Here is a 23273-nt window from a genome sequence, read left to right as displayed (position 1 = left end):
GTTCCGTTCCAAAGTACGAAATATATAAGAAAAACTAGTCTAAAATTTTGTCTATGTATGTATTATATGTACCTTCATAATATGACTATGTACATAGACAGTACATAGTGAAATGCAAGCATATGGCATCGAAATGAAAATAAGAAACAATTTAATATTAAATGTAATATTTATTAGAAATTTCAAACAAATTTTTCAAACTAGCGCCTTTGCTAGCTAAAAAACTTATCCAGCCAGTGCTATCAACAGTTTCGCTAAAGTGTTGATAAAGGAGTTTTGCCTTTTCACGAATGATGAGTGAACTTAACGGAATTTTATTTTGGGTTTGGTCTTCTATCCACAGATTTAAAGCTTTTTCTATTTTTTCTAATTTAACATCATGAGTTAGAGCAAATTTTTGAAGCAATTAGCACGTTTTCATGGACACTACGGCGGATTTTTTCTTCTGATTTCTTGATTGATCGTACCGTTGACGCATTGATTTTATAATGTTTTGCCACTGAGGAGACACTTTCACCATTAGAAATTTTATAAAATAACTCAATTTTATTCGCTAATGTCATCATCTTCTTTGATCTTTTCACATTTCCCTTGTTATTCGTAGTCATATTTTTGTACGGGTTAGAAAGAACTTGTCCACAATAAAGTCACTTCCTTCTGTTAACACACTCGAAAAAGTCTGTTTTACACTACAAAACAGTAGATTTATCACTTTTGTAAGCATATCAATTTATGAATTGATAAATTTATTCGATTTTATAAATTAAAAGCAAACGACAAAACCTTCCATGACAAGCGCATAACACATACTGAATAAGGATTAGCGAGAAACATCCACGCTCGCGATTTTGTTACACCTCTCTGCCACCCACTGAGCGCTGTTTTGACAGGGAAAGATAATTTTAGCCATGCCCATGTTTTTTTATGGTGGAAAATGTTCACGGCACTTTAAAATTCACATTTTTTTATATTCACATTTTTTCTTTTTATATTAAATCAGCGACCGCGAATACGCGAAACCGCGAATAGCGGGGGTTTACTGTATATTATGTGAAAAGGATAGGTGGGATAGGACCAGGGTATGTCCGCCAGGGGCAAAAGTTAATGATGTTGTAGAACAGATATCATCTTTTAAGGGCACAAAGAGTGATATTGTTGTAGACATTGGCACTAATGACATTAAGAGTAGGCGATCTGCAGATTTACTTAACAAGTAGAGGTCAATGCTGAAAAAAAGTTGTGAGTTAGGGTTAAATTTGAAAGTGTCTGCAATTCTGCCTAAACACAATAGGAAGGAGTATATGAGAGCCTTGTCAAGCAGTTTGGCCCTGGAGAGATTGTTCAAAGCTCATGGGGTAGAATTTTTCACAGCATGGTCTGTGCTTGTTAACAGAAGAGATTGCTTCTACAGGGATGGGATACACTTAAATAGAAAGGGTACAAGAATAGTTGCCGATGCTATCAATGCAATGTTAGGTGGGTCGGAAAACTGCTAGCTTGGGGCGATTCACAGATTAATAGATTAACAGTAGCCACAGACAGAGTTGGAAATGATTGCTGCACTGCTTCTATTGGAATGAGCAGCAACCTGGAAAGCAAGTTGCTGGTGATTTCAGGAACTGCTGGGAGTCATGAAACAAGTAAATACATGGGCTGCGTTAGAGTAACTAAGAGTAAGAACAGGTGCATGTATACTTGCATGTACATCAATGATAGAAGTAAAGTAAATAAATTTGATGAATTTGAAGTGCTGGTCAAGATATCAAAGGCGGATATCGTTGGGATATCAGAGACGTGATATCACACATATAAGGAATGCAGAATTGGAATTTCGGGAGTACCATGTGTACAGAAAGGATAGACAAGATAGGAACGGAGAAAGGGTTATGCTGTTCGTTAAGAAACACAAAATCTAAGGAAGTGCATCCAGTTTACATAGAGGGACAGTGCACTGTTGAGCCAGTTTGGTTTGACATAAGCACTGGGAAAGCAAAAATGAGGGTAGGGTTTGTTATAAGCCTAATGACTCTGATGAGTACACTGAACAATTATAGAGAGAAATAGAGCAGGCAAGTAAATCAGACTGTCTTATAATGGGGGATTTTAATTTCCCAGATATTGATTGGAACTGGCGGCTTGGTCACTCGCATACTAGCAAGGCTTTTGTGGATTTATTGGATGATTGTTTTCTACAGCAGCACATTAGAGAGGCAACCAAAGGGAGTAACACTCTTGATCTGATTAACAGCAGCGATTATTCATGCATTAAGAATTTACAGATGAAGGAACCACTAGGTGGCAGTGATCAGAGTGTACTGATGTGGGATTTACTTAAAGATGTAACTACCATCAGGGGTAAAGGTAAGGTTTTTTGCTTTTGTAAAGGTAACTACAGTGGTCTCAGAGATTTTTTTAAGTTCTATACAGTGGGACCAACTGATGATGTTACCAATAACAAATTCTAAATGTGAAGCATTCAAGGAAGTAATCTTGGAAGCTACTTGGCTTTTTGTTCAAACTAAGAAATACTCCTCTAGGTATTCTAAAGGAGTAATTCTACCCAAATGGATGTCAGATGAACTAATGACACTCGTGGCAGAGAAGAAAAATTCAAGGGATGCATATAAATTATCAGGCAATGCAGAAGCCTATGGTATATATAAGCTAGTCTGTAATCAAGTCACAAATGTTAGACTGTCAATGATCATTTTCAGATAGCTGCCAAACTAAATGAGTATTTTGCATCTACATTCACATATGAGGAGTTATTCAAGTAGGAGAGGGTCAGATATTTATCAAACTCTAACAAGCAGTTAGCATTAGCAGGGGCATATGATGCAAGAAGCAGGCTTATGCAGCATCAGCCAAAAAAAAAAAAAAAAAAAAAAACACTTCCACTTCACCCCTCCATTTGTTTGAAATACCTGTCCAGCTGAGACTTAAATTTATTTAGGCTATGAACTTCCACAACAAGGGATGGAAGTCTGTTCAACCAACCAACTACCCGCTGGCTAAAAGCAAATTTCCGCACATCTATCCTACATCTGTCTTTCCTCAATCTGAATTTATGCCCTCACAGGTGATTATTCTGAGCAAGAGGAAGAATCCCATCAGCATTGAGCATGTTCAAACCATTCAAGGCATTATACACCTCTATCAGATCAACTCGCCAGTGCCTAGTCTCCAGACACTGTAATTTGAAGAACTTAAGCCTTTTTTCGTAAGAGTTTCCGCACATCTATCCTACATCTGTCTTTCCTCAATCTGAATTTATGCCCTCACAGGTGATTATTCTGAGCAAGAGGAAGAATCCCATCAGCATTGAGCATGTTCAAACCATTCAAGGCATTATACACCTCTATCAGATCAACTCGCCAGTGCCTAGTCTCCAGACACTGTAATTTGAAGAACTTAAGCCTTTCTTCGTAAGAGCAGCCCTTTGTTCCATTCACAAATCTTGTTGCCCTTCTCTGTACTCATTCCAGCAGCTCTACATCCTTCTTGAAATGAGGCCTCCAGACCTGTATACAGTACTCAAGGTGTGGCCTGACCATTGCCTTATACAAGGGAATAATCACCTCCTTATCCCTGCTAGAAAAACTCCTGTATATCATTGACAAGACACCATGGGCAGGAGCAGCAGTGTGTAGCACAAGCTTCTTGATTAGACCAGGGTTCGAGCCCATCACCACCAAATACGGAGGATGTGGAAAGGTCAGGGAATGACCACCGCATATCCCCAGAGCAATATGGCCTTAGTTGCTAATGCTCCTAAAAACCAAACAACAAACAAACACTTACAGTTAATCTGCACTGCTCAGAGAACTTCATATCTGCATGCACAATTACCCGCCAGGTCCTTCTCATTCTTTACCATTGTCAGTGTAGTACCACAGAGTCGATACATTGACCTGGGGTTGCTGTTTCCCATATGTAGTACTTTACATTTGTCAAGGTCAAACTTCATTTGCCACCTCTCAGCCCATCTGCTCAACTTTCCAGATCCGGTTGCAGCAGCATAATGTCAGTAGTGTCCTTAACAACCCTGCCAACCTTTGTATTGTCTGCAAACATGGACATTAAGCTTGATATCCCATCATCAATATTATTTATAAATACAGAAACCAATAATGGACCCAACACTGAACCCTGAGGGACTCCACTAATAACATTAGTCCACGATGAGCAGTGTCCATTGATTACCACTCTCTGTCTTCTCCCCCTCAACGACCCCTTTATCCATAGCAGCAATTTGCCTCCAATGCCACACTGCTCCAATTTGTGCAGCAGTCTTCCATGTGCAATAGTATCAAAAGCCTTTCTAAGATCCAAGTATATAATATCAAAGTTATTCCCTGCATCCAGTTCTTTTGTGACTGCATCATAGTATCCAATCATATTGATCAGGCAAGACTTTCCCTTAACAAAACCATGCTGTGTCCGAGCTATAACTGAAGTCTTGTCTAGATGATCCTGCAGTGCTTCTTTAACCAGTGCCTCCATTAATTTTCCTGAAACAGAAGTTAAACTCACAGGTCTATAATTACTTGTGTCAGCCTTTGATCCTCCTTTGTGAATTGGAGTCACATTTGCACATCTCCAGTCTATCGGTACCTCCCCTGAGTCCAAGGAAGCTCTCATAATTATGGATAAGGGTTTGCTTACTTCCTTTGCTGCCTCCTTTAATATAACTGGATAGATCCCATCCACCCCAGGTGCCTTTCTTGTGTTTATCTTCAACAGTTTCTCCTCCACTTTACTCTCAGTTATTACAAGATTATCTAGCTTACTGCCAGAGTTGAATACACCTCTGGCATTCCCCTCGCTGAATAACTCCTCATGTGTGAATGTCGATGCAAAATATTCATTTAGTTTGTTAGCTACCTGAGCAGGATCATCAACAGTTGAACCATCGATATCAAGTGGACCAATCTGATTCATCCCCTTCCTTCTAGAGTTTACATAAGTAAAGAACTCTTTGCTGTTTTTCTTTGCATCCTTTGCCAAAGATTTCTTGTAATCTGCCTTCGCCTGCCTAACCTCCTTTGTAACTTGGTTACAGATCAACTTATATCTGTCATAGGCTTCTGTGTCACATGTTAATTTATATGTATCCCATGCATTTTTCTTCTCTGCCATATATCTCATTAGTTCATCTGACATCCATTTAGGCCTAAACCTCGAACAATATTTCTTAGTTGGTATGTAAAGCCTAGTAGCTTCCAAGATAAGTTCTTTGAATGCTTCCCATTTTGAATTTGCTGTTGGTAACATCATCAGTTGGTCCCACTGTATAGAATTTAAACACTGTCTCAGACCATCGTAGTCGCCTTTACGAAAGCAAAAACCCTTCCCTTTACCCCTGATGGTAGTTACCTCTTTGAGTAAATCCCACTTCAGCACACTGTGATCACTGCCACCTAGTGGTTCCTTTATCTGCAGATTCTTAATGCATGAAGAATCACTACTGATAATCAAATCAAGAGTATTACTCCCTCTAGTTGCCTCCCGAACATGCTGATGTAGAAAACAATCATCCAATAAATCCACAAAAGCCTTGCTAGTGTGTAAGTGACCAACCCACAAATTCCAGTCAATATCTGGGAAATCCCCGGATAATTAAAATCCCCCATTATAAGACTCTCTGATTTACTGGCCCACTCTATTAAATGATGAGTTAAATGATTTTGTAATAACTGAGAGCAAAGCAGAGGAGAAATTGTTGGAGTTAAACATAAGAAAGGCACCTGTGGTGGATGGGATCTATTCGGTTATATTAAAGGTGGCAAAGTAAGCAAGCAAACCCTTAGCCATAATTTATGAGAGCATCCTTTTATACAGGGGAAGTCCCCACGAACTGGAGATGTGCAAATTTATCTCCAATTGACAAAGGGGGTTCAAAGGGTGACACAAGTAATTACAGACCTATTAGTTTGACTTTTGTTCTACGGAAAATAATGGAGTCACTGGTTAAAGAAGCATTGTGGAATCATCTAGACAAGACATCAATAATAATTCAGACACAGCATGGGTTTGTTAAGGGGAAGTCTTATCTGACCAATTTGATTGGGTACTATGATGTGTTCACAAAGGAACTGGATGCACAATATAATTTTGATATCATATACAGTCGATTCCAGTTATTTGGGATACATCAGGAATAGTGCATTTTGGTCCAATTAAGCGGCTGCCACAATTATCTGAAGTTTCATGTAAATAGTTAAAAATACAATGGACCTGCGCTTTACAATTGGTTCTCTGTACAATCAAATCACGTTACGATGGGCTCAACATAGCAAAATACCGTTCACTATATGATGTGCAGTAAGCGCCGGTCATTGTGATCACATTTGTGAATTGAATTTTAATTCTATTAAACAGCGATTCTAATTAGCAAAAATAGGAGGAATATTATCCACAGGCTATAAAAGTAAAGATATATTAAGCACAAATTTACCCTTTATTACCCTACCAATTAAAAAATTAAATGATATGTGAAAATCGGAAGAATATACGTGATAATCGGAATAATTAATACATACTGTAATATGTACATGCTAACTAGTTGACATTTCTGTTCACTGACATTTGTGGGTGGGGGTTAAAATTAAAAACAGTAAAAAGATGAGCAATCAATAACAAAGAACATGGCACACACAAATTGCAATTAACACGAAACGCACATGTGAGAACAGAGTACCAAGTTACAAAACTTTAAAAATAGGAATGAAAAGAAGATTCTGAAAATTAATTTTTTTATATGACTGAAGATTTCATGGAAGTGTAAACACATTTCACGGTAATAACCCACAGAATTCCAGCTGTCGGTATTATCGCAAAATCAATAAGATTAAGCTTACTATCTGTTTATTATAGTTTACACTAACAGAAAAGGGAAACAGGTGACTGCTAATTGTTTTTATTGTTTTATGGTTGTGACCTCCAGAAATCCGACCGAACCACGTGGTACGGTTCGAAACAATCGCAGGGTAATTTCCAGTGCTGCGGTCTCCTGCTCCAATGGCATGTTGTCCCAAATAAGCGAAGTAAACCCTGACTATTTTCTCGATTGGGTTCTGTTTTTTAAGATTTGTCCCAAATAAACGGCTGCCCCGATTAACCGGTGGCCCAAATAACCGGAATCCACTGTACTTGGATTTCAGGAAAGCTTTTGATACCGTTGCACATGAAAGACTACTTGTACAAATTGGAGCAGTATGGCATTAAGGGCAAGTTGCTACAATGGATAAAAGGATGGTTGAGTGGGAGAAGACAGAGAGTGGTAATCAATATATACTGCTGTTCATGGACTAATGTTATTAGTTGTGTACCACAGGGTTCGGTGTTGGGTCCATTGCTGTTTTGTATATTTATTGTTGTTGCTATTTGGTTTTTAGGAGCATTAGCAACTAAGGCAATATTGCTCTGGGGATATGCGGTGGTCATTCTCTGACCTTTCCGCATCCTCCGTATTTGGTGGTCACGGGCTCGAACCCCAGTCTAATCAAGGAGCATCTGCTACGCCCTGCTGCTCCTGCCCACCTGGCTACAGAGGCGCCATATATTTATTAATGATATTGATAAACGTATATCAAGCTTAATGTCAAAGTTTGCAGATGACAAAGGTTATTTTTAATAACAATAATGACAGTATGCTGCTACAACAGGATCTGGAAAAGTTGGACAGATGGGCTGAGAAGTGGCAACTGAAGTTTAACATTGACAAATGTAAGGTACTGCATATGGGTAACAGTAAACCCAGAGAAATGTATCAACTAGGTGGCGTTACACTCAGGGTAGTGGAGAATGAAAGAGACCTAGAGGTAACTGTGCAGTCAGATATGAAGTTTTCTGAGCAGTGCAGACAGGTCATGGGGTCTTGTCAATGATATACAGGAATTTTGTGAGCAGTGATAAGGAAGTGCTTAATCCCACGTATAAGGGAATGGTCAGGCCACACCTTGAGTACTCCATACGGGCCTGGAGGCCTTATTTTAGGAAGGATGTAGAGTTGCTAGAACAAGTACAGAGAAGGGCAACAAGGCTGATGAAGGGAACAAAGGGGTGCTCTTATGAAGAAAGGCTTAAGTTCTGCAAATTGCAGTGTCTGGAGACTTGGCATCAGTGAGGCGATCTGATTGAGGTGTATAAGACCTTGAATGGATTGGGCAGGCTCAATGCTGTTGGGATTCTTCCTCTTGCTCAGATTAAAAACCTGAGGGGACATAAATTGAAACTGAGGAAAGACAGTTGTCAAATAGATGTGCAGAAATTTTGCTTTAGCCAGCAGGTAGTTGATTGCTGTAACAAACTTCCATCTGTCATTGTGGAAGTTGACAGTTGTCAAATAGATGTGCAGAAATTTTGCTTTAGCCAGCAGGTAGTTGATTGCTGGAACAAACTTCCATCTGTCATTGTGGAAGTTGACAGCTAAATAAATTCAAGGCAGAACTCGACAAACATTTAGAACGAATGGATGGGTGAAATGGGAAGGGGTTTTCTTTGCACTGATGCTGTATAAGCTTGCTTTCTTGCATCATATGCCTCTACTAATGCTTATGCTAAATGTCTGAATTTTTCATGTCTTGCTCCTGCAAGTTTAAGTAGCAATCATATCATTTATAACTGAGTCTTATAATAAAACTCTTCAACAAAAGAATTCCATGAAGTATATATTTTTCTTGATATCTGAAATTTTGGACACCAGGTAATCCTGCATAATTTTCTCATCCATCCTGACAAAAATCCAAATTTGGAGATAAACATTCTTAACTGGCTAAATCTTTAATCTACAGCACATATTGTTTTATCTATCATTATAAAATAAAACTTAACCTTAGAAGTTGTTTTCTGCATCTATTACAGGGTCATGTACTTTGTAGTAAACAGGCATTTTTTATGTTGGATCTTTGATATGGCCTCGATTCTAGATGACGACCTCATTTTTTGAGCTATTACACCTTTTCTCTGAATTCTTCATCTGCTGTACATTTCTGTAAAAATAATTTTTTCTTTAACTAGAGTATTTATATACCCTTGAGATAATATGATAATTATGTTTACTGCATGTAATATACAAAATCAAATAATTAAGGCAGTTAAAAAATTTAAATTGGGTTAAGCATGCTCTGTGCTTTCACTTTTTATATGAATTGGGATGTCAATGTTTCATCTTCTATTAATGAAACTGAAGCATTTACAGCATCTATGTGATCTTACTAATGAGTTTTACTAAGTAATTTAACCTCTAAAATCTGTTACATATTTATTGCCTGGAAGAATGTGAAAAAATAATTGCAAATGAAAAAATAATGCAAAAGAAAGGTAATGCTTCTGTATTACACTTAGCTGTACTGTTTAATATCAGATTTAACAAATTTTACTACAAAGGTAAAAAAAAAAGTACATGTGGATTAATGTTTCTTATATACCAATGACATTTTTAGACTACACCAAGAATGAAAAACACTTTTCCATTGAGGAAAAAACACAGTTAGGCAAAATTTTTAGAAATCATAAAATCTATAACTTAGTCCAATTTTATCAAATTAAAAGAATTTCAGCCCATTTACGACAAATAAGTCCAGTTAAAAAATAGTCCACCACAGCTAAAACTTAGAGAGCCAGACAGCAAGCCTTTTAACTGAAGCACCGTATATATTTATCACATGGAACACTCTTATGAAATCATTCTGCATAAAAGTGTCATACAATAAAATCTGATTTTATATTTACAATATAAAACAGAAGGCAATTAAATTTGATTTCATAACTTCAATAGAAAGAATTATCAACTGACATAATACAAAATGTTGTCTATCTTTCTTTCTTACTGATAAACACAAAGAAATGGTATCCATATTTAGCTTATTACCAATTTTGCAATAAGCACAAGATCCAAATCCGTCTCTTCTTTCTCCAATAATATTTAATGATTACAGTACAATCAAATCCAACCCAAATTTATAGAACCTGTTTAGAGATTCTAGAATACCTAGACCAAATCTGGCAATCAAGATGACAGATCACCAAATCTGACCTGCCATCTTGATTGCTAACTTAGGAACATCAAGGATACTTTAGGGGTTCTACGGTGCCTAGGAGATCAAGTGACCATCCCCCCCACCAATGAAAAAATCTCTCATCTCTTATATTTCATTTCAGATACTATTAGTTATTAGGTTTAACATTTTAGCTAATATCCATTCTCTCTCTTGGAAATGAACCTGCAGGGCAACCTCATGTGAACATTTTTATTTTGATCAGCACACTGAAACAAGACAAGAGTTCATAATTTACCACATAAAAAAACAAAACAAAACACAGAAATGAGGCACATATCTGGAATTTATATATACTATAAATCTATACTATTTATCTATTTATACATACTATAAATACTATTTATTGTATGTATATTATGTAAAGTTCTTCTAACTGCTTTCATTCTTTCCAGAATTGTTATTGATTAATGTCTTCCATGACAAGTTCATATGTTACTAATCTGGAGAAATCTGTATTCAAATTGGAAAGTAAAAGAATGATTTGAGACTCCATTAGTTAATCTCAGTTGGAAGGAGCAAGATTTCCTGTTGGTTATTCCAAGGTTTTTAATCCATACAATACACAAATCAGTGAATGAAAACTTGCACACCTACCTGTATAAACAAATATGTTAAACAATCTGAACTAGCACTTTGTGACTAAAGTAATCAATGCATAAAAAGTTTTGCCAAAGCAAAAATTTATGTATAGGGTGGGCCATATTAATACTAGCAGTGGCAAATGATCTAAGAAAACAAGCTTATACAGCATCAGCAAATAAGAAAAAAAAAAAAAAAAAAAAAAAAAAAGTCAGTTTACTGAGAAATTTGCACAATTTAATTCCTGAAGTCAATTTCACAGCCATATTATTTTATTAATATTACATTTATGCAATGTTATGACATTTTAATGAATTTCAAACTGATTTCCATTTTGCTCAATGTATATATGACATTACCCAAGAGAACTGTTGCAAATGGCATCACACAGCTAAGAACAGTTTTTTCAGGGAGTACACTATATTTTATGATCCCTACAAGATATATGGTTGCACCATCTTGCTAGCCAATTAGCCATTTCATGTCCAATCTATTTTTAAAAATTCTCATCCAGAAACTCTCGTTCACAGTAGCAAGATAACTCCACCCAACTGCCAAATTAATGTGACATGGTGTATTTTCACTCCTATCGTGGAATATTTTGTAATTTGAGTAGTACGTTTGTTACCATTTCCATGTAAGCACTGGCAGTGAAAGTCTTCATCCTGTTTCAGTAAACTGTTATATATGCCCTACCCAGTATATATAAGTTTAATGACTTCTTTTAAAGCCTTAAGGGATGTTTTTGCAATAATTTTATAATTCATAAATCACAATGAACAAGCACAATTCTTTCCTACTAAAAATCTTTCCTTTATTTTTATAGAATTTTATTTGCTGCATATTAATGATATTTGTCCAAAATATAAGCCACATACTTCTTTCACAAAATCAATCTTTTTAACCCTGTATCAGGAGTCTGAGATCCAAAGGAGTTTGGATCTCAGATAAATATTAAAAAAATATATTAAAAGAAATTAGCATTAGTAAAAGCACATAAAGCAAGAAAGCAAGCTTATATAGCATCAGCCAAAAAAAAAAAAAAAAATCTTCTAATTTCATCCATCTACTCGCTCCAAATGTTTGTCTAGTTCTGCCTTGAATCTATTTAAGCTATCAACTTCTACAACAGATGGAAGTTTGTTCCAGCAATCAACCACACGCTGGCTAAAGGCAAACTTCTGCACATCTATCCTACAACTGTCTTTCCACATTTTGAATTTATGCCCTCTCAGGCGATTATTCTGAGGAAGAAGAAGAATCCCATCAGCACTGGGCATGCTCAAACTATTCAAGGCTTTATACACCTCAATCAGATCAAAACAAAATGTTCAAAACAGTGGGTAAAATGTATTTACTTTACCTTAAAGATAAAGAGCCATTCTTTTTTGCTCATTCCTTCTGATAATTAGTCTACCGCTTTACCCTTTATTGGTCAAAGAGGTTTATTAGAAAGCTTTTGCATCTTGTTAAGAGTAAAAAGCAGGGTACAGTTTATCATAATTATTTAACTTATTACCAAGAGATGATGCTTTAAGCTTCTATTAAATGAGATCAATGCAAATTCAATTTGCTTCACCCACTAGCAACATTGAAAATCAATGTTGCTAACAGGTGAAGTCATCATTGAAATGTATTATACCAAATTTTTTAATGTGATTAGAACCTTTCATTGATACAAAAATTCAGATTAACTTGTCTGAAGTAAAGTATATCTCTAAGGAGCAACATGAAACTTGTTTACTGAGAGTTGTTCTCACTGTCATGTGGAATTTTGAATAACAGTGCAGTTGTTGTAAGGTAACAATTTACTGTTGCCACTGCATTGCAAGAGATTCAAAGTTTAATATTCCCAAAGTCAGTGGTCATGAGAATTTGGCATTCATAGTTGAATAAACTTCACATTTGAAAGAACTTCACATTCAAATGTAGAATACTAATATATCATATTAGTATTCTACATTTGTACGTTTCACAATTGTGTGACCACGAAGTAAAATGGAATTAGTTTTGCACATCCATATTATTTTATGTAAAAATTGATGTAATTACATAAAATATATTTTTGAATTCAAGCCCATATAAATTTGAGATGACAGCTTATAGTTGGAAAAATACAGTATTTAATTATTATATACAACCAAAAGATCAAGACAAACACCTATGTTTGCATATGCATGTGTGCCCTCAGGCCAGTCTGCTCGTTCTAAGCCTAGAATACTATACCAATTTCAATTAAATTCATTTCCACTCAATTTTTGTGATAAGAAAAATTTATTACAATAATTTTTTTTCTATAATCTGGTATGAAACTCAATGTTGTATCTTAATGTTTTTAAGTAAAAACTTCAATTGTATACATATCTTCCTATTATAAAATGGGATATGTAGGCAAATGTATTAAGTACAGAATGATGTGATAACATTTCATATAAACATTTCAGTAAACATCGTAAAACTTACTCATGCAGCATCTATTTCATTTAACTTCTTATGAATAACCACACATATCATCCCCACTTCACACAGAGGTACCTAACTGCCTCAAAAGCTTTTATCATTCTACACTGATCTTCATGGACTAATATTATTAGTGGAGTCCCTCAGGGTTCAGTGTTGGGTCCATTGTTGTTCTCTGTATTTATAAATGATATTGATGGTATATCAGACTTAATGTCCAAATTTGCAGACGATACGAAGGTTGGCACTAATGAAGGACACTAATGACAGAATGAAAAGGACCTGGGGATAATTGTGCAGGCAGATATTAAGTTTTCTGAGCAGTGCAGACAGTCTGCAAGAGTAGCTCATGGTGTCTTTTCAATAATATACAGGAATTTTTCTAGCAGAGATAAGGAGGTGATACCCTTGTATAAGGCAATGGTCAGGCCACACCTTCAGTACTGTATATAGGTCTGGAGGCCTCATTTTAAGAAGGATGTAGAGCTGTTGGAATGAGTACAGAGAAGGGCAACAAGATTGGTGAATGGAACGAAGGGTTGCTTTTACGAAGAAAGGCTTATGTTTTGCAGATTACAGTGTCTGCAGACTAGGCAGATTACATCTCGCAAAAAGGATTCTTCTGCTCCTATGCTTATCTTTAGTGACACTCCGATTTCTAGGCAAAATGATATATCTCTTTTGGGGATTACCCTGACTTCTAATCTCTCTTGGCACAAGCAAATTACAAATATTGCTTCCTCTGCATCTAAAAAACTTGGTTTTCTCTTTCGCTCTCGGCGTTACTTTTCTTCCAAACAGCTGCTCACTCTGTATAAATCGCAAATCCGCCCTGCCATGGAATATTGTTCCCACATCTGGGGTGGTGCCCCCAAAACCTCTCTCAGGCTTCTTGATTCCATTCAGAAGAGGGCAGTTAGGTTAATTAATGATTCATCTCTAACAGAGTCTCTCCACTCGCTTTCTCATAGACGTACTGTTTCTGCTGCATGCCTCTTCTACAGATACTTCCACGGGCACTGTTCTTCTGAATTGGCTTCTATAATTCCCGCTCTCTCTCTTTCAAAACAGTCCGAACACGTGCCGCCACCAGCCAACATCCATTTACTGTCCAACTTCAAACCCACAGAACCAACTTTTCATCTTCCTCATTTATTCATTCAACTGCCGTTTTCTGGAACAACCTTCCTTCATACGTATTTCCTGAAAATTACAATCTACAGAAGTTCAAGTCCAATGTCAACAAATATCTTCTTCCGTCTTCTCAACCTCCAACCCAAGCACGGTACTAAGTACTATAGGTTCTAATACCTCTCGTGTTTGGGGTTCTCATAAAAAAAAAAAAAAAAAAAAAAAGGCAGGCACCTGTGAGGTGATCTGATTGAGGTGTATAAAGCCTTGAATTGTTTGAGCATCCTCAATGCTGATGGGATTCTTCCTCTTGTTCAGAATAATCATCTGAGAGGGCATAAATTCAAATTGAGGAAAGACAGTTGTAGGATAGATGTGCGGAAGTTTGCCTTTAGCCAGTGGGTAGTTGATTCGTGGAACAGACTTCCATCTTTTGTTGTGGAAGTTGATAGCCTAAATAAATTTAAGGCTCAGCTGGACAGGTATTTCGGGATGAAGTGGAAGTGTTTTTTTTTTTGGCTGATGCTGCATAAGCTTGCTTTCTTGCATCATATGCCTCTAATAATGCTAATCATACTAGTAATGAAGAATGCATAAAAAAAAATCATTCCTACTTTTATTACCAACTAAATGATTTGATGTTAGATTCTGCTGTTTAAAATACTATTCAATAAATAAATAAAATATATATCCAGTTCTCGTAATGACTCCACCAGCGGGCCTTATTTAGGTCCATTTGTTAGCGGGGTTCGGGGGAATTTCAAATAACAAACACATGCACAAAGAGGGCCCTTTGCAAAAAAGAATATTGCTAAATCGGTAACAAGGGTTAAATTGTGATTAGCAACCAACACAAATTGGATTTCGGAAGCTAAGAAATAATTTAAATAATTAAAAGTGGATTTTTTTTCTTTTTTATCATTCTGGTTGGAACGGTTATTATTATTCCCTCTCCTGTCATTTTTCTTTCACATTCAACCTATTATTCCAAAAAAAAAAAAAAAAAAAAAAAAAAAACATAATGGGGACCAGTGAAAAAAAACAATACCGATGTTTATTTCATGGGTTTCTGTATGTGGCAACATGTCTTACAAAATTAATTCTTAATATTATACAGTCCAATTAAAATCGCCTTATAGTCAATTTAATCCATTATGCATAAGATGCTACTTTCGCTCGCTCAATCTAAGTTTAATATCACTGATATGAAGGGTACTTTGCAAAACTCCAACTAAATTCTTGAAGCTGGTATTAACCAGACGTAGCCGATACTTAATAAAAAAATTTTCGCACTGAAGTTTTATAATACAAACAAAAAAAAGGGGGAGAAAGAGAAATCACCTTTATTTGTATAATGGAAAAGCGGGCCTGTCATTACAGCCCTTGATAAACGAAATACTGGTCACTAGCACTACTCCCTTTAAATAACACTGCAGACGCTCGTTTTGTATAGCGAAGACACCTAAGTGTTCTGAAACTTAAACTCTTAATTAAATAACCTCAATAAATTATTCAATACATTCTCATCGCGTTAAATGAGCATTTTTTATTTTTATTTTTACTGAGTGTTTTTTTAGTATTTCGGAGAACTTTAAAAATTCTAAGAATAAATTCTATATAAGACTTCCATCCCTTGTCGTGGAGGTTGATAGCCTAAATAAGTTTAAGGCTCAGCTGGACAGGTATTTTGAACGAACGGAGGGGTGAAGTAGTAGTGGGGTTTTTTTTTTGTTTTTTTTTTGGCTGATGCTGCATAAGCTTGCTTTCTTGCATCAAATGCCTCTACTAATGCTAATAAAATGAAGTCACGGTTCTTTTTTTTCTTTCTTTTTTTTTGTAGTAATAACGCACCTTAATATCAACAGAATTTCATTTATAAAAGATATAAATCTAAAAGTTTCAAAGCAGAATGGTTTTTTTTTTATGCCTTCAACATCATGCAATCTCTTTCGTTTGAGGGAGGTTTTCACCTTGGAAAAGAGGAAGAAGTCCGCTGGTGCAAGTTCGAAGTGTAGGGGGATGGATGGATGATCCGTCCAGTGCCATGTCTTGTCAGAAATGCTTCACAAACGCGAAATGAGCGGAGATATTGTCATGCAACAAGAACCAGCTGCCTTTCTCTCGAAATTTTGGCTTCACCAGAGAAAATGTAATTTAATTGTCTTTCTAGCACCTATGCTTAGAACACAGCATTAACATTCTCTCCTTCATATACAAATTCCTTGTTAATCCATCCTATTTATTGAAAGGTATGATCAGCATCAACTTGATCCTGGACTTCTGTAAATGAAAGGTTCTCGGCTTTGGTGACGATTTTAAAGTCCACTGCATACTCTGCTGCATCGTCTCTGGGTTGCACTGAAAATCCAACACTGATCTACAGTCGAGGAAATCAGGATTGTATTATTATTATTATTATTATTATTATTATTATTATTATTATTAGTCATATGGTACAAGGAAGCCTAAGGCTTATGCTGCACCAGCCCAAAAAAAATTGACAATGTACAGGTCACGACTACATACCAAGTGGTTGGAACGATTCCCGGATATTCAGGTCACAGAACAGTGATTAGCGGACCAACGAAGGACCATCGTCACGAAGAACCTAATAGCTCCTGCCATCTTGGAAAAAATCAAGCAGGATGTGAGCGATCAACTACAAAGCACAAAGAATATGGTCAATGAGGAACCAGAGACAGAACAGCATATCAGAGGAGGAAGAGTAAGAAGAAATGCAACACAGAGTAGCTGAAGTGGAAAGAGACGAAATCATGATATCCGGCGAAGCATAAGCCAATCATCTGCCTCCCAACGATGTACAAGATCCTGACCAGCAGCATAACCAAGAAGATATTAGATATTAGACGAGTGCAAGAAGGTCCTAACAGAATTCGAAGAAATGGACCCCACAAGAACCAACGTGATACCTAAGCAGAGGCCAAATAAAATCTTGTGGAGAGTAACAGACCAACTCAATCGGCAAATAATGCCACATTACCTTGACAAGAATGGTACAACGCTGGAGGCTATCCACACTGCTGTATACTGTGCTGCCATACCAGCCACTAGGATTAATGGAAAATAAACGACAGACCAGCAGCAGAAGAACCGAAAATAGAAGGAACCGCCTGCTGAAGTCTTCTTTCCGCAACGGAAAGAAGACTTCAGCAGAAGATAAAAGAATTAAGAGTCAAGATAGGTCAGTTGACCCAGTACCAACAGGGTAACAGAAGTAAGAAATTGATTGGAAAGGTGAAGAGCATCCTCATGAGAGACAGCGTCCACAGCAAACATGGGACCAGATAATAGGATAATACTTGGACACACTGAAGCAGAACCTCCTCGCACTCAGCAAGAGACTACGCTGATACAAAGAGAAATCCCAAAGGAAAATAAACAACTGAATCTTCGATGAGGAACAAAGAACCTTTTACAGTAAACTGGGTGAAGATGAGAAAGCAGGAAACGGACCACCCGAGAAGAAGACGATCGAGGAATTCTGGGGAAATATCTGGTGCAATGAAGTAAGACATAAAAGCAGAGTCCCTTAGATAGAAGTACAACGGAAGAAAACAAAGGACATACAAGAGATGAGAGAGTGGGAGATTTGAGAAGAAGAAGTAAAACTGTCGATCAGGAATACCCACAACTGGCGAACCCCAGGAATTGATAACATTCACAACTACTAGAACAAGAAGATCACCTGCACAGACAAGCACCTAGCAGAGCAGTTCACTGGAATGATAAGGCACCCGGAGACAATCCCGAAGTTTCTCACTCAATGAGTCACAAATCTGAGGCCTAAAGACGAAGATACATGAAACGCGGCGAAGCATAAGCCAATCATCTGCCTCCCAACGATGTACAAGATCCTGACCAGCAGCATAACCAAGAAGATATTAGACCACTTAGGGAGTCAGAACATAATGACCGAACAACAGAAAGAATGCAAGCGGTGGAGCAAAGGATGCAAGGGGCAATTAACGATAGATGCCGCAGTTATGGAGCAAGCCCACAAGAAGCACCGCAACCTATACACGAACTACATCGATTACCACAAGGCCTTCGACCCCGTACCTCATAGCTGGCTAATAGAGGAGCTGAACATCTACAAGCTCAATCGGATAGAGAAAAACTTCCTAGGAGCAACAATGGCGAAATGGGGTACCACCACTAAGGTCGAGAACATCACAGTCCCCATCAGAAGAGGAACCTTTCAGGGAGATGCTCTGAGCCCACTGTGGTTCTGTGTAGCAAGATTTTCGGTGGTAATAACACCGGTACAGGAGGACTGTTAACCCAGGCCCGGTGCTAGGGATGGGCACCAAGCAGCAGCTGCCCATACGTTGGCTGCACCCTGGTGGCATAATAGCCTGACACAAACAAAACAACACACATTAATATTGGACACATATACTAGCACTTTTCAGGTCCATTATGAAGAGTTTCTGCACCATAACAGAGTACAAAGGTGGAATGGGCTCAGGCCTAGGAGCCACCCCGATATAAGAAAACACATACAGTACCTTATATGGATATATATATATATGATAATGTCTATAAAACTGTATATAATCTTGTATATAAATTGTTTATATCATGAGAATGTACCTAAAATTGTGTGAAAGTGGGAAAAAAATGGTTCTGTCTAGCACTAAACCCGCTATCCACCATGCTTAACGGCAGCAAGTATGGATATAACCTCAAAGAAAGAACCTGTACACCCTCACCCACCTGATGTACATGGAGGACATCAAGCTCTACACGGCAACCGAGAAGCAATTCCAGATTACCGAAGAATTCAGCAAGGACACCAGGATGGAATTTGGTCTAGAGAAAGGCAAGACTCACACACCGCATCAGGGAAAATTAGTCGGCGGAAAGTATCCGCTGCTCACTGGTAAAGAGATCGAAGTTTTGACAGAAGGAGAGGCCAACAAATACCTACGGATGATGCAGGCTCAAAAGTTAGAGCACAAGGAAATCAAGAAGTGCCTAACCGTAATATATCATCAGAGACTCAGAAGCCTGCTAAAGGCAAAATTGAACGGAGGAAACACAGTTAAAGCCATAAACACCTATGCAGCTCCATTACTAAAAATAAAAAAAATTAAAAAAAACCAAACTATTATATTTAGGCCACCCAAATAATTAAATTCATCTGCCGTGCTGTGTCTTATGTCTGTTAATTTTGTGTATTCTCTGGTCGATTTGTCTGTTTGCTGGACGAAAAACCCTAGTTTTCTGGGAGAAAAACCTTGCTATCTACCATTGAGACCAACTAACTCAGCCACGGGGTGAAAAAAAGCCCATTAAATTTCCTCGCGTCATCGGCGGGATTCGAACCCGGGACTTTTCCACCCGGTCTGCGGAGGACGGTGACGATATCATTGTGCTGCTGCGCAGACCACAGCTCCAATACTAACATACACCATATAGCCATAATGGCAATCGGTGCCGGCGCTCTTGCTGGACCCATCTTTCTTTCACTCTACCTCGGCGGTAGGGAAGGAGGCAGGAGGCTGCCCCTCATACCTCCTCCCCTACTCGCCAACCCTGATTTTCTCCTGGTGGGGCATGGGCATGCCCCACTGACTTTTAATGGGGTCGTCTTCTCTATTGACCCCATTTCTTCTGTCTTTCTCCCCCCAATCTTCAGAGTCCTCTCCCTCTCTATCTTGCTCACAAGCGTATACCCCACAGGTCAAAATTTAATAGTTCCAAATTAAGTTCGCTCATATTTCGGTCTTTCAACCTAGCGATCAACCCACGCAAACGTTTTTTTTTTTTTTAGGTCCTAGCCACTGAAATCTCAGGAAACTAGGTGGCAGGACCCGTCAGAGTAAACTACAACTACTGGGTACATGATCTACCTCCACGGGACGAAGTGTGGGCAACGTCGGGCCTCAGCAGGGGTCTGGCGGTTAAATGGCCAGAAGAACAATGGTACACGACATCACACACCTCAAGATCCATATACTTGATCACCATTTTAAGACTTAAAACCAGCCACAAAATTCTTCAATATGAAGCCCTCATTATCGAATGGTTTCGACACAACACTAATCTCAACATCCTAAAAGCAAAACTTCCCTTTCACCTTTCCTCGGCAGGCGCTTCCGTAGCCAGGTGGGAAGGAGCAGAGTGCGCAGAACACGCTTCTTGATTAGACCGGGGTTCGAGCCCGTCACCACCAAATACGGAGGATGCGGAAAGGTCAGAGAATGACCACCGCATATCCCGGAGCAATATGGCCTTAGTTGCTAATGCTCCTAAAAACCACCCAAACAAACAACTTTCCTCGGCTTGGAACATCTCGCATCTGAGATTCCCACGTGTCCCAAAGAGCATCACGAGAGTATAGAAAATTCCTTAAAATACAGCACGCGTTACTGAAGACGTTATAACTTATCGAAAGTCTGTCGTCACGACTATTGGCAACATCAATTCTTTTATGATTAACTATTTTCTACTTTATGACAACCAGGGACGGAGTAGTGCACTTCTGTTTCCTTGCGCTTATTTTAAAATTTCGTTAAATTAAATCTCATCCCACCTTAATGCATTATTAAGGTGGGATGAGCCATCAGTCTTTTCATAAAACTATTGCAGTTTATATTAAAACTATAGTTGACTTCTTCAGAATAAACTGCATTTGATATGCAATTTTTTTTTAATATTGGCGTTTTAAAAATTTTAAGTGCTAAAAAATAGCAGTTTGAGCAGTCTACCGTGACAACAACTGTTGACGCACTACACGCAACAACAACTGTTCTTTACGTGAAATATAACACGTAATAGAACGACACGTGAAATAAGAATAAAAAGTTAACGGTTTCAACAGAATTTAATTTAGATAGAATTTCAAATCTAGCCCTTAACAACAAAATTCCCTGGTTAGACAGTAATTGTAGAGAGTAAGTTCCCACTATACTAAGCTACCCATTGGAGAAAATATGAAGAAAAGTTTTTTTAAGTTTACCAGGCTATTAGGCGTAACCGAAGATCCAGATGTGCGAAACTTGCACAAAAGCCAAAAACGAAGCAAAAGATGCTGAACATGAAACAGTTGCATTGCTATAAATTTTAATTCATGTAATATACGAAATATCTTCGTTTGTAAACGGTGTATGCCTACAGTAATGGACAGAGCAAGAAAAAAAAACAGGAAGAAAATATTAATTTTTGTATAAACCGTTAAATTTCAGTATATTAAAACCTATTATAAACTTGTTCTCTAATTTAAATCTTCTGAAGCTGTAAGTGAACTTCTGAGCATGTTCCTGAGAAATGCTGCAAATACTAAATTTCGTACACTAACGTACATAGTGAAATACAAGCATAACGAATCGAAATGAAAATAAGAAATTCATATTAAATGAAATATTTATTAGAAATTTCAAACTATTTTTATACAAAGTGAACATGGAAATAATTTATAAATTTCTTTTTGATAAAAAATAGTGACATTTTTAAAACCCCCAAAAGAGTACTAATATTTATACCTTTATGGACTTGAGAATAAACAAACATCTGCTCCTGTTTCAAAATACAGTCGATTCCGGTTAATTGGGACTAGTGTATTTTGGCCCGATTAAGCGACTGCCCCATCATTATCCGAAGTTTTACGTACATAGTTAAAAATACAATGTACCCCCCCCTTTACAATTGGTTCAGTGTACAATCAAATCACGTTACGAAGGAGTCACCAAAGTAAAGTACCGTTCACTATACCAGTGTTTTTCAAAGGGTGTGCCGCGGCACATTAGTGTGCCGCGAAATCTTAAAAAAAACAAACTAGCGTCGTTTTTATTTTAACATCATTGTCCGAATATTTTATTTTGGTTGTAAGAATTGTTTGCATAACACAGATATATATGCAATACATGATTTGCGTGTTAGTTCCAGTACCGTTTGTGACTGGCGTAGCTTTTGTCGGGAGGTGTGTGTTGATGCCTGTGTGAGAAAAAGTTGCATAATAGGTGGCGAAAATGTTGTGGTCGAAATCGACGAGAGCAAATTTGGTAAAAGGAAATACAACAGAGGAAGACATGTAAATGGCAAATGGGTTTTTGGAGGTGTTGAAAGAGGCACTACACGGTGTTTTTTCAGGGTCGTTGAGAGCAGGAGTAAAGATGTCCTGCTAGACATCATCAAGTCTTTCATTTTGCCGGGTACTACAATAGTATCTGATTGCTGGAAGGCTTACGATTGCGTAGGGGATGAAGGATTTACGCATATAGCGATAAATCACTCGCTTCATTTCAGCGATCCTGAAACAGGAGAAAACACAAACAGTATAGAGGGATCATGGAGTGCGATCAAGAGACAGATGCCGTGCCGGACTGCTGAGGATCAATTTGATTCTTACTTGGCGGAATACATGTGGCGTCGGAAATACTCAGAGTCATCCGATCTGATGAAGGAATTTTTAAAAGCCGTGTGCACGTTATATCCACCTATGGATGAGGATTGAAAAGTCCGGCGACATCTGGTAAGTGAGTCTATTCTTTTAATTTTAAGTTTACATTACTGAGTTCGGAAAACAAAATTCACCTACTGGTGTGTCCTAATAATTTTTAGAAAGAAATTACGGTATATAAATTTTAAACGGATAACCGAACGTTTTCCCTCATGTGTGACGTAGTTTTCCCGCATGTGTGACGTTTTCCCGCATGTGTGAATAATTTTTAGAAAGAAATTACGGTATATAAATTTTAAACTATATAATATCGGTGTTTAGAATCACCATAGATAACTCTTAATAAACTACAAAGTAGTTGTTGTAGGCATTATTTGTTCTTTCTCATATTGTGCTCTGCCTTCACGACGAGTTGCCATGATATTGCACTACTTCGAATAAGTAACTCTTCACTAAAAGAGAAGACTATTGTTACTTATTCTCAGTTGAGTACCACCACCCAGTCAGCACTGTTTTGAAAAAGGTGTTGGATAAAGATGTCCGTTATCCTCAATATCCCTATTAGGCTGAGCAAAGAAAAAAAGAGGTAGGAAAGTGACAGTAAGAGAAGGAGA

The 23273-nt window shown here is 37.6% G+C and overlaps 1 protein-coding gene across 4 annotated transcripts in view; it reads right to left on the bottom strand.

Moving 5' to 3' along the window:
* Positions 1-15670, bottom strand: part of Keap1 (kelch like ECH associated protein 1) — a 239474-nt gene extending 223804 nt beyond the window's left edge. For all 4 annotated transcript variants that reach the window (XM_090372932.1, XM_090372934.1, XM_090372933.1 and 1 more), the window contains exons 1-2: positions 15576-15670; positions 8836-8993 (exon numbers count right to left, since the gene is read on the bottom strand). Coding sequence is in view for 1 of the 4 variants with exons in the window: in XM_090372935.1 (XP_090229061.1) it covers positions 8836-8856 (21 nt within the window). In the remaining 3 variants the exon portion in view is untranslated. The remainder of the gene's footprint in view (positions 1-8835; positions 8994-15575) is intronic.
* Positions 15671-23273: the final 7603 nt, after the last annotated feature.

Source organism: Mastigoproctus giganteus, chromosome 4, assembly GCF_048544385.1.
Source record: "Mastigoproctus giganteus isolate SK-2022 chromosome 4, ASM4854438v1, whole genome shotgun sequence".
Lineage (NCBI taxonomy): Eukaryota > Metazoa > Arthropoda > Arachnida > Uropygi > Thelyphonidae > Mastigoproctus > Mastigoproctus giganteus.
This window is presented reverse-complemented; position numbering and strand designations above follow the sequence as displayed.